General features: G+C 36.6%; 2 protein-coding genes across 4 annotated transcripts; one reads left to right on the top strand and one right to left on the bottom strand.

The window, feature by feature from the left end:
• Positions 1–4272: 4272 nt before the first annotated feature.
• On the top strand, positions 4273–7770 carry LOC124408748 (poly(A) RNA polymerase, mitochondrial). Of its 3 annotated transcripts, none has more exons than XM_046885907.1 (7): positions 4273–4469; positions 4658–4851; positions 4954–5190; positions 5281–5490; positions 5589–5803; positions 5951–6171; positions 7118–7770. In XM_046885907.1, the coding sequence occupies exons 1-7, from the start codon at positions 4307–4309 to the stop codon at positions 7708–7710; spliced, it is 1833 nt and encodes a 610-aa protein (XP_046741863.1). In that variant the 5' UTR covers positions 4273–4306; the 3' UTR covers positions 7711–7770. The 3 variants fall into 3 exon arrangements, with proteins under 3 accessions (XP_046741863.1, XP_046741865.1, XP_046741864.1); XM_046885909.1 differs by having other exon boundaries at positions 4335–4455; XM_046885908.1 differs by having other exon boundaries at positions 4387–4505.
• A 330-nt stretch (positions 7771–8100) lies between these two features.
• Positions 8101–10641, bottom strand: LOC124408749 (thioredoxin-like protein 1). Its single transcript, XM_046885910.1, has 5 exons — positions 10422–10641; positions 9970–10237; positions 8860–9143; positions 8457–8773; positions 8101–8413 (listed from the first exon to the last, which is right to left on the bottom strand). Exons 1-4 carry the CDS (start codon positions 10517–10519, stop codon positions 8560–8562), a joined length of 864 nt encoding a protein of 287 aa, XP_046741866.1. The 5' UTR covers positions 10520–10641; the 3' UTR covers positions 8101–8413; positions 8457–8559.
• Between the last annotated feature and the right edge of the window lie 3741 nt (positions 10642–14382).

The following is a 14382-nucleotide window of genomic DNA, read 5'->3' as shown; positions in this document are numbered from 1 at the left end:
TATCTAAACCATATTTTCAGAAGAAAAAAGGTGCTTGCTGACTATAGATTAACCTAAGTCCCTCGATTAGCTCGGATAATCGACGTTCGACTGTAGTTTTAATCTACTATTCCGCATCAAAGTTGCACTGTTGCAGATTTATTTAATTTCAAGAAGTGAAAATTTGACTATATTGTTACGTGTCCGATAAGTGGAGTACGTTGAAAAAGTTGAAGAGGCTGTTACAAGTGCGCGTGATAGGGTTTTTATTGTTGTTAAGTGAAAAGCGTGTCAGCCCAAGAAGCACAGACACGTGGCTTTGCAATTTGATGTAAGTGTCAAAAAAAGTAGATTATTAGTTGCAAAATCTTCCGAAGGCTTAGAGTCTTCTGTGTCCAACGATCACTTGCTCATCTTTGAGAAAAATTATCAACGCTAACTATTATGTTGGAGACTTGTTTTTCTTTGCAGAACTATGTAAAAAATCTGAGAAGCATAAGCAACCTACACTTGAAATATTATTGAAACCTCGACTCAAACTAATGCAATTTAAAACTACGAAAAATCTATAAAGGAGATTTACTTCCCGGAGATTAGATGGCAAATACATGATTTTGGGAACGGGTGAAACAAGACAAAAACTATAGCCCAAAATTCGCATTGAAATTGAAATCATGTAATTCAGTCAACAGCAAGTCGACCGCATGGCTCAATTCGCTGTAATCGTTTTAGCAGTTTTTAGAATCTTATCGAGGCTCTTGTGAGCACATCGTCAGGCCCTGCAGCAGGCAATTGGCCTCATGGCTGCATGGTACCCATTAAAGTCGTGACATTTATACAATGGATATCAATCCCTGACTAAAGTTATATATTTTCATCAACGTTCTCTACAAGTATGTAGATCTATTCCACCTCACAAAATCTCAGAAATATGCTTTTATTCCGTACTCCCATACGTCAATTTATAACTCCTTTTTCATCTCTAAGTTCTATAATTATTCTGGAAGTATCGATTTCAACGAGGATTCCAACATTCATGAAACTTCAGAATCAACTTTCTACAAATAACAATTCCACACTCAACAGTGATCGATATCAATTTAAACTAGTTTTGCTTTTTGATACTAATTATTTTTTCGATCGTCCATTACCTGCGTAGCGAATTAGAGAGTGGTGACGTGAATTAGGCGTAGACGACGAGTCCGTCTAGTTCAATGTCTAGTTCCACACGTGAGTTCTACAGCCGCTCGTCGGAACTAGTTCACTACCCCGAAAACACAAATTGAATTATGAATTTATTTATTTGATTATTTATTTATTTATAAATTTTTTAATTTTGCTAAAAGTCGTTTTCACGTAGAAAGTACAGATTAGCGTTCATAGGCAAGCCAGTATCTACTTGAATGAAGAAGCGAAGTAAAAATTCTAAACTATTCTTTATTCCTTCATTCAAAAAATTAACTGACTGATTCTTTTTTGCACTCCAATAAATTGAAGTAGGAATTATTTTTATCTTTCAGAATTGTTTTCATTTTTTAATTCGAAAAAGACTAATGCGAATTTGTTTTAATTTTTTTTAATTAGAATCATTGAAAGCTGAATCAGTTCTTTTTTTTATCTAAAATTTAATTGAGAATCAATTCTTCTTCTTCAATAAGCAAATTCGTGTTATTACTGTTACGGTATAGGGGGACGGTATTGACGAGTGATTGTCAATACGGCCCTATATACACGAGATGTTGTCTCGGGTGCCTTTAGGTCCAGCTTCGTCTCTGTCCTTGATCCGGGAATGATGGAAGGAAGGATAATGAAATAGAGAAAGGTTACTTTTTAGTTATATAGAAACTTTATTAGAATTCAGGAGTATGATTGGAGAACTAGGCGAAGTGCATTAGGAGTAGATAAGGTGATTTTTATGCTGGAACTGAGGCTGGAAGTTGGGGTTGATTGCTAGAGCTTAAGATGACTAGAACGTAACATTACAATTACTTTCAATTTATTAATTCAAAAACTGTGGATTTTTTTTTTAATTTTGAGTTTATTATCGTAATTAACAATTAACGCTGTTGGTCGTAATTTTTGGTTTGAAATTAAAGTATAGCCCGATACTGTTACGTTGTGTTACGTAGTTGTGTGAAAAATGTGTAGGCAATGGGTAACGCAGCGGTTGGGCTTGGTCTGCTGGGCGCCTTGAGAAACTTGCGAAAATGCTACACGGCATATAAATATATCCAATTTAAAATTGTAATTAACCCTCCGTGTGAACACTGGATCTTTTAAGGAACAGTCGAAATTTGAAACTTAAATTTCCCGCTTATGAATAGAGGCCGGGCTTCGGCTACACCCCCTAAAAAATCTAGGTACTAGTATTGCGAAGATCATCGGAACCACTTTTGCCAAAAATGCGCACCGTGAATCACTTTTTTTACAACTAATTATTATTATTACTATTGAAGTATTTTTTCATCAATAAAAGCTCATTTTTTGCCAAATAATTACCGTTCAGTTTATTGTGACATGCTTGAATCCATAAAATATTCCCCATTTTCAGGTGCTGAAATAATTAAACTTTTTGGAGCCCATGCCAAAGACACTTTCTTTTGAAAGCTTGTAGTCTGAACTACAAAAGTCTATGACCGTTTTTTTTATACTTGCTAGTAAAGTTACAAATTTTTTAACAAAATTCCGTTTTTTCCACTTTTTCGACTGATCTTCAATTATTATTAACAACGGGGCTAATCTTTTGATTTTAACAACTCCTGGGTCGTGTCGTAGACACTTCAAGACGTAACCCAGAATTTATTCAGATTTTTTCAAAGCCATATAAAGCTCCAAAAACATGACTGTTCCCTAAAAGACTCACAATCAGTGTTCACACCGCTCAGTCGAAAATTGTGTGTTCACGCGAAGGGTTAATTTACATCACGTTTCAAAAAAGTTTTATAAGTGGAACGAGGGATTGACGAGCATTAAATTACGTTCAATTGTTATTTATTTCACATCGGCTCATCAATGTAACTTTTTGTGTGTGTATACTTGGATTGCATGTTCCAACAATTGGATTCATGCTGCAATTTATTTTTCTCAGACTTTCAACATTTAACTAGCGATTGTCTACTGAATTGGTCAATGAATTATTTTCATTGACGTTTATTCATAATAATTTATAAATTTCATCTCCTCAACACTTTTAACTTTCATTGTCAACGCCGGAATTGCAAATTACATCATTATTGCTATATGGAGAAACTTTTAGTAAGAAAAATTCCCGTACTTACAGGTAAATTGTGGACACATCGTACATTTTGACGATACTCCTTGGTGAAAGTAGGAAAAGATAATATTTATGTCATGAATAACATCATAAAAATACAAGCGTTTCCCTCAATTCTGACCAAAAATATATCCTCAAAGTTTACGAGGTGTTTTCAAATACAGCTCAGTATGAGGATTCTTGTTACAAAAAGTTTATCGATGATAATATACTTCACTTTCTATTCATAAATTACCCACTATCCCACAGGTAAAATTCAGACGTTGAAATTATTACACAAATGTATAAAATCCTCTGGGTAAAACTATTACTAGGGTCTACCGGAAAAGTGCTGGAATTCCAGGTAATATTATATCATCGACTTTGTCGGGAATACATAATCTCAAACTCGAAATGCTTAAAAACAACACGGGCATTGCCACAAATGTATGTAAGATATGGGTGATTATAATCTGGGCCACTTGATAATAAATTTCTGAACAATCTTTTATCTGGGAGTCAACGGGCAGAGGCGCAATTCAGCCAGGTAATATAAGTAGAAGATGAAAAAAGGAACCCTGATCATTTTTAAATTTGTTTTTTTTTTATTACTTTTCGGATAATGATTGAAAAAAGATGGGGAAACTGGTAGCAAAGCATTTCTGGGAGCAAAGCATGAAGAACGGCTCTCCGGTCGGCAAAACAGTACTTTGCTACCTCGAAAATGGTAGCCAAGTCGGTGTTTCCACACATGTGTGGAAAAAATAATATTCGACTCTGCGTTATCTGTGGGTACACGCGTGAGCGATGGTAACATCAGTTCTGTCGCCTCTAGGTACCGACCGCTTGGCGACTGCCCGTGTAGGATGGACGCAGAGAGCGCCGCTTGCCGATGAATTTATGCGTCCATTTTCGATTACGAAAATCCCCATAAGGCTGTGAGTCTTTACCACTTTACATATTTCCAGTCATCGCTATACATGCTATAATCAAAGAGTGTATATAATATCAGCGTATAATATACACGGAATTCAACGGCAAGTTTGATGTTGGCTTGTGCCGTGGTGTTCAGACATGGCTTTGCTCGCTCGTCTGAGCAGCAGTACTCGGCAGATTTCCAATAATTATTTTTATAAATTTGGCGAAAACTGTATATGCTCGAAATTGCACAGAAAAGCAGCAACCAGCTTTGCCTCGCGCATACAGAGCGGTGTAAACGCACGGTATGCCAGCTCAGGTACCGGACTGAAAATTAACCTCACTAAAGAGTGAGGTTAAAAGTTTAGATTTTTCTTATAAACAACTTTGTTGCACATTCCGGGTTATCTTACCATTTAGAATAAACTTGTACAACGGAATTAAGTCTAACGCGCAATCAGAGTTTGTAACAATTCCATCATTTCCATCAATTGTATCATATTTCAGATAAATCCTCATCCACTGGAGTAGAAGACAAATATGTATTCTATGAAGAACTTGTGTCGAAAAGGCGAGATCAGGCTAGGCGAAGTGTCCTGATTCAAGTACACTCAACTAATTCTAGCAATGAACTTTACAATTACTGTTCCCAGTTTGGAAAGGTGCAAGAAATGCATCATTATCAGATAGACAATAACTTGGTGAGCTATACTTTGAGGTTGTCTAACATCTTTGGCAATCATTCTAATAGACAGTGAGATGACATGTATCACATGTATGTACATATTCTTATTTTCTTACAGAATTTTATTTTAATGGAGTTCAATTCGCTATCTGACGTGGAGGCCATAAATTCCGCCTCGACACACATACAAGTGGACCAAAATGTTCCTGTCACATCACCTTTCTTATGGTTTCGGGTTGTACCGGGTTGCACGCGAATGAATGCTGTAACCAAGGACATGCCACTAAAGGTCTTAAATGCCAATGTCTCTTCCGTACCCGATGACATCAATATGATGCTGTTTGAGGCAGAGTCGGTAAGTTAAGCAATATTAGAAATTAAATTAACTCAATCATCGAGCATGAAAAATCTTTTTTCACTGCTTCGATATTTTTTTTTTTTACAGATTTCTGACCAAATGACAATATTACACAAAGAAACAAAATTAAACGACACTGGTACAAGGTTACGCTTTTTCAGTGCACGTCAGATCGAATTATGCTTGTCGGGAATGTTTTCTGAGATCACAGTGCTTCCCTTTGGATCCAGCGTGAATGGTTGTGGTAAACTGGGGAGTGATCTTGACTTAGTACTGCAGATGCATCCCCATCTGCATGTAAGTGCTTGTTGAGTTTTACAATGTCAAAGACTGTATTGCAAAAAATCGGAGATTAATTAGAGAACTTCACCTCCTAATCTTCATGATTGTTCCAGGAAAATGTAGAAAGTAGATTGATTTATTACACAAAGTCATTATCGGCTCCTGACAGACTTCAAACTCAGAAATTGATAAGTATGATAGCAAATATCATTGATCATTTTCTTCCTGGGATATCGAATGTAAGAAAAATACTGCAAGCACATGTGCCGATAATTAAATTCAATCAAACATTGACCAACCTAGAATGTGATCTCAGTATGAGCAACACGTGAGTACTACTTATAATCAGAATGAAAATGGCACGGACTTCATGGGCAACCGAAATATTCACTAGTTTACCGTTGCGAGCTCAGTTGATCTTGGATGTAGTTCACGTGTATAATATCATTGACTTTTGAACATTATTCATTTCTAGGACAGGTATATATATGTCCGAATTGTTGTACCTTTATGGTGAGATAGATTGGAGAGTCAGACCCCTGATTTTCACAGTAAGGATTTGGGCAAAGTACACGCAGTTAACAAACAATAGTCCTGGCTGTTGGATAACTAATTTTTCCCTGACACTTCTAGTCTTGTTCTACTTACAGCAGAAAAAAATATTACCTAGTTTGCAAAAACTAGTTCAATTTGCAGGTACGTGTGTGTCAACATCGACTCAGATGTGTTTCTGAATCCAGGGTGTCCAGCAACTGGGAATTTCAAAGTGCCCTTGAAAATACGGGAATTATACGAAAATTTCTTACAGTAACCGTGAATTCGCGCCTAAATTGCCGTTTCTACATTTACCCGCTGGAAAACGAATTTTTGAAAATTAATATTTCTTTCGAATATTGCTGCAAATTTAGAATTTTTAAAATACATAGAAAGTCGAAACATAGAGAAATCAAAATGTAGAAAGGTTAAGAGTATAGAGAGCTATAAAATTAAATTGTCACAATGAATAAGAATACATCAACATTGTGATAGTTCTATATTCTAATTTTTTATACTTTACCTTTCGTTTTGACTTTTCTATATTTTGGCTTTCTGCATCTCAAAATTCCATGAGATACATTATCACGTATTTCAAAATTCGACATTGTGACCCGTTTATTTCTTGATTTTTTTACATATTTGACTCCACCCGAATTCATCAGTTCACTGACACATCGTCGAATATGATGATGTTCAATGTTGATTATATCATGATAATTTCTTATTCTGATATCGCTGGACACCCTGGAATTGTAGAAGTCTTAAACTATGGCTCTACAACCTTCAGTAATTATCTTTTTGATCTACTAGCCGTAAAGTACACCACATTAGTCGCGTTTTATGGCTGTAAAGTTCAACTTTATAGCTCCAACCGTAACCATGTGCCGTACTTTACAGCAACTATGTTGAAAAATCATGTTCGTACTACCGTTGTACTACTTTCCGGCCTTGCGTGGATCTCGCAATCCTCGGATGGATCCTCGATTGCGACGATCCACGCTCAGCCGTCGAGTTGAGCCTTACAACCTTGGTACGAAAACTACTATTATGTGTTATCTTATTGGTAGACTTTATTTGTTAATAAGATATTTTATATTTATGCCAGATAAAAACGATGTTCGGATAGCAGATGGTGACGTGAATTGCACATTTTTACGTGATATATCAAAACTACCTCAAACAACTTCTAGGAACCAGGATAATTTGGAAAAACTTTTGACTAACTTTTTTACTTACTATGCAAATTTCGACTTCGCAACACAAAGCATTTCGCTACAAACGGGCACGCCGCTTCCCAAAATCGGGGAATCGGCCGTTCATATTCACAATCCATTTGAGTCACATCTAAATGTGACTAAAAATATTAATATCCGTGAGATGCAACGGCTAAAAATAGAATCACGAAACGCAGCGTGGCTGCTATCTTCTGCTCCTGTCAATAAAGCCGAAAATTGGGGGCTTTTATCGTTGTTCAGACAAGAAATTAATTTGAGTCGTAAATATATTAGCCCCGATCATAAGAAAAGATTGGTGAACCTTTCGTTATTGTTCGATGAATCAAAAACAGTGAATGGTAAGGAAAATCCCATCAACTATACTGCAAGTGGAAGAGCCAATATTAATACAATTAATAACAGTGTAAATAAACAAAGTGACAAAAAGAAGGAGAGCAATGAGAAGCAAGAATTTAGGAGATAAAACAAAATATTCAATTGTAATAAAATGAATAAAATAATTTTACAAAAATATGCTGGAAAATCTAATGAAAAAATTTAGTATATGAGAGGTTTGTAATTTATTTGACTTCATCGTCTTTTGTACAAATAAAGTATGTAGTGGTTGTAATCAAATTTTCTTTCACATATGCATTATGAATACTGCAATTTCATAATTATCAGTGATCAGTTCGGCTTCAGCAAAAGAAGAGTACATTACATCATGATAAATCAGTTTTAATCATTAGCCAACGAAGCAAAAGCTGAATAATTTCGGGACTTCATTGACAGCTGGAGGCAGCTGTCGAATTATTCATATGGAATTTTTTTTGTAATTCATCCAAGTGTTTAAAATTTATTCACCTTGTTTTCATACAAACAAATGCATTCCTATTTTGCAGAGTATAAAGAAAAAAAATATGAAAGTTATCCATATAGCTGTACACAGAACAAGGACCAACAACGTTAAAGATATATCACACTAGTACAATGATTACTTGCTTCTCAATTTTTGCATTTTGGACGTATAAAGATGATTGTAAATATGGATTTATATCCATTTAATAGAAAAAAAAAAAGTTTATCGGTAGTAAAATATTATCATCAAGTATACTTGTTAATATTTTCACATAGACTTTATAACAAGGTACAATGTCATCACCTACTGAGGCAACTCTCGAATCACCTCTAGAGTACATACAAATCAGAAAATTACAAAAATCCAAGTAGAAGTTTTGCATCAATTAATTGTTAATCACCTATTTGTTGATTATGATTACCAGAAGACATCGCGTGGTTCAGTTTTGGTCTATAATTAACAAGGAATCATACATTAGTGACTTTCCCCTTTTTTACCAGCAACTCTTTTGAATTCACCCATGTTGGTTGTTGAGATTGGCGAACCAATGATTGCCAAATGATCAATTCTCGTCGTTTCGTTGCCACCTTGATTGTCTTTGACAAAGATTTGAAGATTTTGTACATTTTGGAACTTGACATAGCGCAAAGGTACTGGATTTCCTTCCTCGAGGTCTGATGCGTTCAACCTATGAAAGAAAAGGTTTATGTAAAATTAGCCTTTGAGAACAAACAAGATTCCTTTTCGAATTACATTATATAACAATGTACTTACGAAACATCTTGCACGCTGGTATAAGAGTCTGCCATATCAAAGTCAACGGTTCTTGGCTGGTTTATGAAAAGTTTCAAGTTCTTAGGTCCTTGGCCTGCAGGTGCCTTAATTTTCAGAGAATGGACCTTGACAGCTTGTGTGAATGTGATTGATATTATCAATTGTTCATCACAGTCACTTTCCAGATAACCACCTTCCGTAGATAAGCATTGCAAAAACGGATGCTCGTCGGATTCATTCAGGCATTCGCACTGCCCCTTCATAATGAATGTGCTCAGATCCATCTGAAAGCAGAGGTTGCTGTTCTGTGGATATTGCCTTTTTTTAAATTGGTCAAACAATCAGGGTCAAAAGCTTCTCCGTACACACATCACAAAGATAAAGAAACACAGGGGTTTTGCTCATTTTTCTTATTCTTTTTTTTTCTCTTTTTGATTGTACAAATATGAATGTGTTTCTATGATTAATGAGATGTGTTATAATACTAAATACTTTGTTACTATTCGTTTTAATTTTGTCTTCTTACTACTTATATAATATCCATGTATAATAATTTTTCGATATTTTCAAATTATAGTATAAATGTCACTCAGTTAGCACTAAGATCCAGACTCACGTTAAAATATAGGCACCATGACTGCATTGGATCATACATTGGTGAAATGAATTGACATAAAACAACATTATGGGATTTACAGCAAGATGATGGAATGCCAGTGTATTAATCAAACAGAAATATGGAATGCAGAATAGCAACAGAGGGTACTGCTAAGATTGTAATTGCAAGGGTTACTTTTGTAGTCGATCTAAAGAAATTGGTCAAACACTCTGCATAAATGCATGTAACCAATTTTCCAGCAGAACTTTCACATATTACTTTCAGCATCATGATTAAGCAGAGCATCACTAGCATCAAATGTGAACAAATAATGAATATTCATCCCGGATTGAGCAGTGAACGAAATTGTAATGAAATGGTGTATTTTCATTTTTCACTTCAGAACCTTCTTGCAAGGTCGTCTACTGTGACTTATTCCAGTAGTATAATGTTACCGCAAGGAAAATCATTCCGAATATATGGAAGTAGATGTTATCTTTATTATCCCGTACATGTCCAGCGATCGGCCCCTCTGTTTCTTCTGCATCTCCTGATCCATAATACTGCTGAATTTTGGTCTCCAAGCCTGTTGGATCTGCTCCTTGGCACGAGCCCAGTTTTGTCCGATTACGGTAGAAGATGAAAGTCGGCATGGCACTGACGCCCTGACCAGCAGCAGTTTCAGCACACTTGTCCACGTCAACTTTTAGGAATACAGCGTTTGGATACTTTGTTGAGAGCTGTTCAAATATCGGTGCTATTCTCTGGCATGGGCCACACCTGAAATGAAAGCAAATCGAAAGACTCTCAAGTCTGTGAATTGTATGGGTACCCTGTAATTCGTTTGGAAATGAAATTAACGCATCCTGGTTGCGAGAATGGCAATAAGAGTCTACATCCTCGTTGGCGAAGTCCCTTTAAGTGGGAGGTGGAACGGTGGGATAACCTAAAAAGGTAGACTTACCAGGTCGCCGTGAAGTCGACAACGACCAGTTTCGTCCCCGCACGACTCATTTCCCCAAGGAAATGATTGTCGTCGTTGATGACACGCACAGCTCCCATTTTTACACTCCGTTTCCCGATTAATTAACAACTATATTGGGAATGTTCTCTGCTTACGATGACTGGCAGCTTGACAATTATTTCCACTTCTCAGCTCGCGGCATGATGAAGGAAGATGAGGTGTATTCTTGCGCAGCCAGCTCTAACAACCAATCACGTTCTATTCCATACGAAGGCCATCTTGAATTTTCAACCAACCGCATTCGATATCGTACATTTTCAAGGTGGCTTCCATATTGAGCACATGAAGTAAGAGGGAGCTTATGGAGGGTAGAGAGCACGGTCTTACATACAGGTCTGGGGACTCGTCGAAATTTGCGTAGTGGGGGAAGTACGCTTACGCTGCAGTTTTTGTTTTTCAGCGCTACTGCTAGTTGGCACTAATGGTAAAGTAATGTGCGCAAACATAACCTCAAATTTCTCAAACAATAAGTGGTGTGCGATGACAAAGTGATAATGGCACACGTTATTCTTAAAAATATATAACTATGTACGATTTATGCGATTTTCACTATTTTTACGTACATTCATACATTTGGACCACGTCATTTGCAAAGCTTGAGAAATTTGAGGTTATGTTTGCGAACATTACTTTACCATTAGTGCCAACTAGCGGTAATGCTGAAAAACAAAAACTTCAGCGTAAGCGTACTTCCCCCACCACTAGAGTCCCCAGACCTGTATGTGTATCTGTACACGTGATGCGAAGCCTCAAGAAAAAAGTAACTCTTCTTTTTGCCGCTACGTAGCGCCCGCAACGCCTTTTCTCTTGGAGCATGTGTAACATCCGACCGCCCCACCACAATTTTTTCCTTTCTATTCCATAAACTAACCAACTACGCCTAACTTCAGTACAAGAATCTTGCAACAAACCTAAAAGTTACTAGATATTACCTAGTTACATTCATCTAACTACCTTTTATTAATTGAAGGGGTATACTCACCTCAAAGGTCGCGAGATCCTTTTACAGAACTTCAGTAATACTACAGCTATCATTTAAACCGTTAAAAGTGTTATTTAGCATTAATCAAGCCTACAAAAAACCCCTAGAGTAAAACTACCAGGAGAGCAAAGACTAAACGCCGTATTATAGGCAGGCATGTCTTACACGGAGTAGTTCCGTCGGTAATGATACCATAGACACAACCAACATATATCCCCGACAATACTGCGCTTGCATCTATACTTATACCTAATGCTTGCATACACGTATAAATACATGCATATATACCTGCCTCTTTTATATTATCAGAATACTCAATTTTATCAATATATATATATATATATATATCTCAATATCTCAAAATATCTAAACTAAAACATTCTTCTTAAATGACCAAATTATTATATTAATTGCGTTATTACTAATATTATTATATTTGAATTGTTACTATTAATCTAAATTACAATTACATTTGAATTGTTACTATTAATCCACTATTCTTACAAACCTAAGTATCTGGGGAATTACTACGCTTATTCCCGTATCAAAGAAATACTACAAGCCAAATCTAAGTTAACAAAACAATTTTGATTCCACATAATATTACAAGCTTGTACTACGGGCGAATCTAGTTCATACCATGTCGCACCACCGTCAACCTAAAGCTAGGTGACGCAACTCAAATTCTCAGAATCAGTGCGCTGCACTGGCAACATTGCAGAGCCTTGAGGGATATATTCAATCATAGATGAAAAAGCCTATCGGCCGATATTACTTTCCTTCAATATTAAATATTAAACATTATGAATAAACCCTGGAGGTGAAGCAACCCCGCAAACGTTAAACGCAACACACCCCCAGACACCTGTTCAACCTTGCACACCTGTGCGTTCCTTTTACGCAATTATTCTAATTCAATAATAAACCACACAGCTATTGTTTACCTAATATTAAAAGACATTTCTGAGTCCTTACATGAAGCCACCAGGGAAAAACATCCAAAATTCAAATTATTAAATATTATAAAACCGAACAAAGAAAGCTTTGGTAGCCAGCTAGAAGCTAGCCGGGCTACGCAAAGCAAACCATATAAGGTAACAACCAAGACGTTAATTAGGTCACCTTGATCGGAACCAACCACAGTCCAGCTACCCCCCAAATATTCACTGGTGACTCAATGTAATAAATCTGTCACCCAAAAATTGTACAGGAGCATAGGAGATTTTGCCCTATATAAACGGGTGCAGATTGAACTCGGAGAGCATTAATTTTAATAAGTTGTAACCGTCACTTTGTCACTCTGCCTCAGAGCATTAATTTTCATAAGTTTGAACTGTTACTTTGTCACTCTGTCCCAGAGCAGTATTTTAACTTTGTAATTGATACTTTGTTGCTCCACCCGAGAGCCTTATCCTGTGTATTTGTAATCGTAACGTAAACTAATAAACATTTAAGTGCAATTAAAAATCAGAATCATTCAATTTAATTAAAACACCTCCAACTGCCTGGTCCTTCGCCGCTCCACGAAGCTACCTGTTGTCCTGTACTACCAAGCGCAAACAACAAGGGTAAGTTGACTTAATATTCTATTATTTCGAATTCCTTTCAAATCATCCAAAGCCCCCCATTACGCGAATTTATTGATGTTACCTATTTCACTTTAGTGATTAGTCGGTATTGGCGACCCACAACTACTGATTGTACGTCCCAGTTCATTTCTCGCGACTCAATTTCGAATCTGATTCTAAATTTGTCCGGAATTGACCGTTAGGACGTCACATACTTCATATGGTCCTTTATAATGATCACCGAATTTACCTTCCTTTTCTTTCAGTATATAAACCATCTGTCCAACTTTTACTTCTTGAGGGTTTAATTTCCGATCGTAATATTCTTTATACCTAAGCTTTGCTCTCTCTAGATTTTCTCTCGCGTCAGTTTGTATATTGTGAAATGTATCCAAGAGATCAGATATGTATTCGTTATACAGTCTCAATTCTCCGTCGACAGGTACTTGACTCGACGGAGCGCGAGCTACGCGACCGTAGACGAGTTCGTGTGGCGAGTATTTGGTCGCTTCGTGGGTACTGGTGTTATATGAAAACATTGCAAGTTCAATCCAGTTATCCCAATCTTGCTTGTCTTTAATAAAATGTTTCAAATATTCTACCAATACGTGATGGGAACGTTCTAGAGATCCGTTCGATTGCGGGTGAAATGCAGTTGTCTTGAATTGCTGAATTTTGAAATATTTCGCCACTGATTTTAAGAGGGTACCTATGAATGCTTGGCCTTGATCTGTTAATACCGCTCTAGGCCCTCCGAATTGACATATGAATTTCTTTACGAATGCTTCGGCTATATCTTGTGCCGTAGCTCTTTTCAAGGGCACTGCCAATGAGTATTTGGTTAGGTTATCTTGCATTGTTAACAAAAATACATTCTCATTCTTTGTTGATGGGAGTGGACCGACTATGTCCATTGACACTTTATCGAACGCAACTGTTGAGGTATCGGTTATTACCATCGGTTGTTTAGTTTTCACCCGTACTAATTTCTTTTTCTGACAACTGATGCATTGCATAATATATTTCTGAATTTCTTCCTTCAAATTTGTCCAATAATAATTTTGTTTGACGCGATTATATGTCTTCGTTACTCCTTTATGTCCGCCTATCGCCGATGCGTGAGCTTCTTTGATAATGTTTGGTCGTTCCGTTCGTGGAGGTACGGTGATTTTATTGGTGCAAACCAAAACTTTTACTGGTTCATCTACTAAAATTAGCCGCATTGTACTTATTATATGTCTCCAGGGGAGTTGAAATATTCCCTCCCTAGTTTCAGAAATATAAACGGTAGTTATTTCGAATTGCGATAAGAGAATTTTTAATTCCCGAATTGCTGAAATTAATTGATTAT

Source organism: Diprion similis, chromosome 8 (genome assembly GCF_021155765.1).
Source record: "Diprion similis isolate iyDipSimi1 chromosome 8, iyDipSimi1.1, whole genome shotgun sequence".
Taxonomy (NCBI): Eukaryota; Metazoa; Arthropoda; class Insecta; order Hymenoptera; family Diprionidae; genus Diprion; species Diprion similis.
The sequence above is the reverse complement of the archived record's forward strand: the minus strand, read 5'-3'. Positions and strand labels throughout refer to the sequence as shown.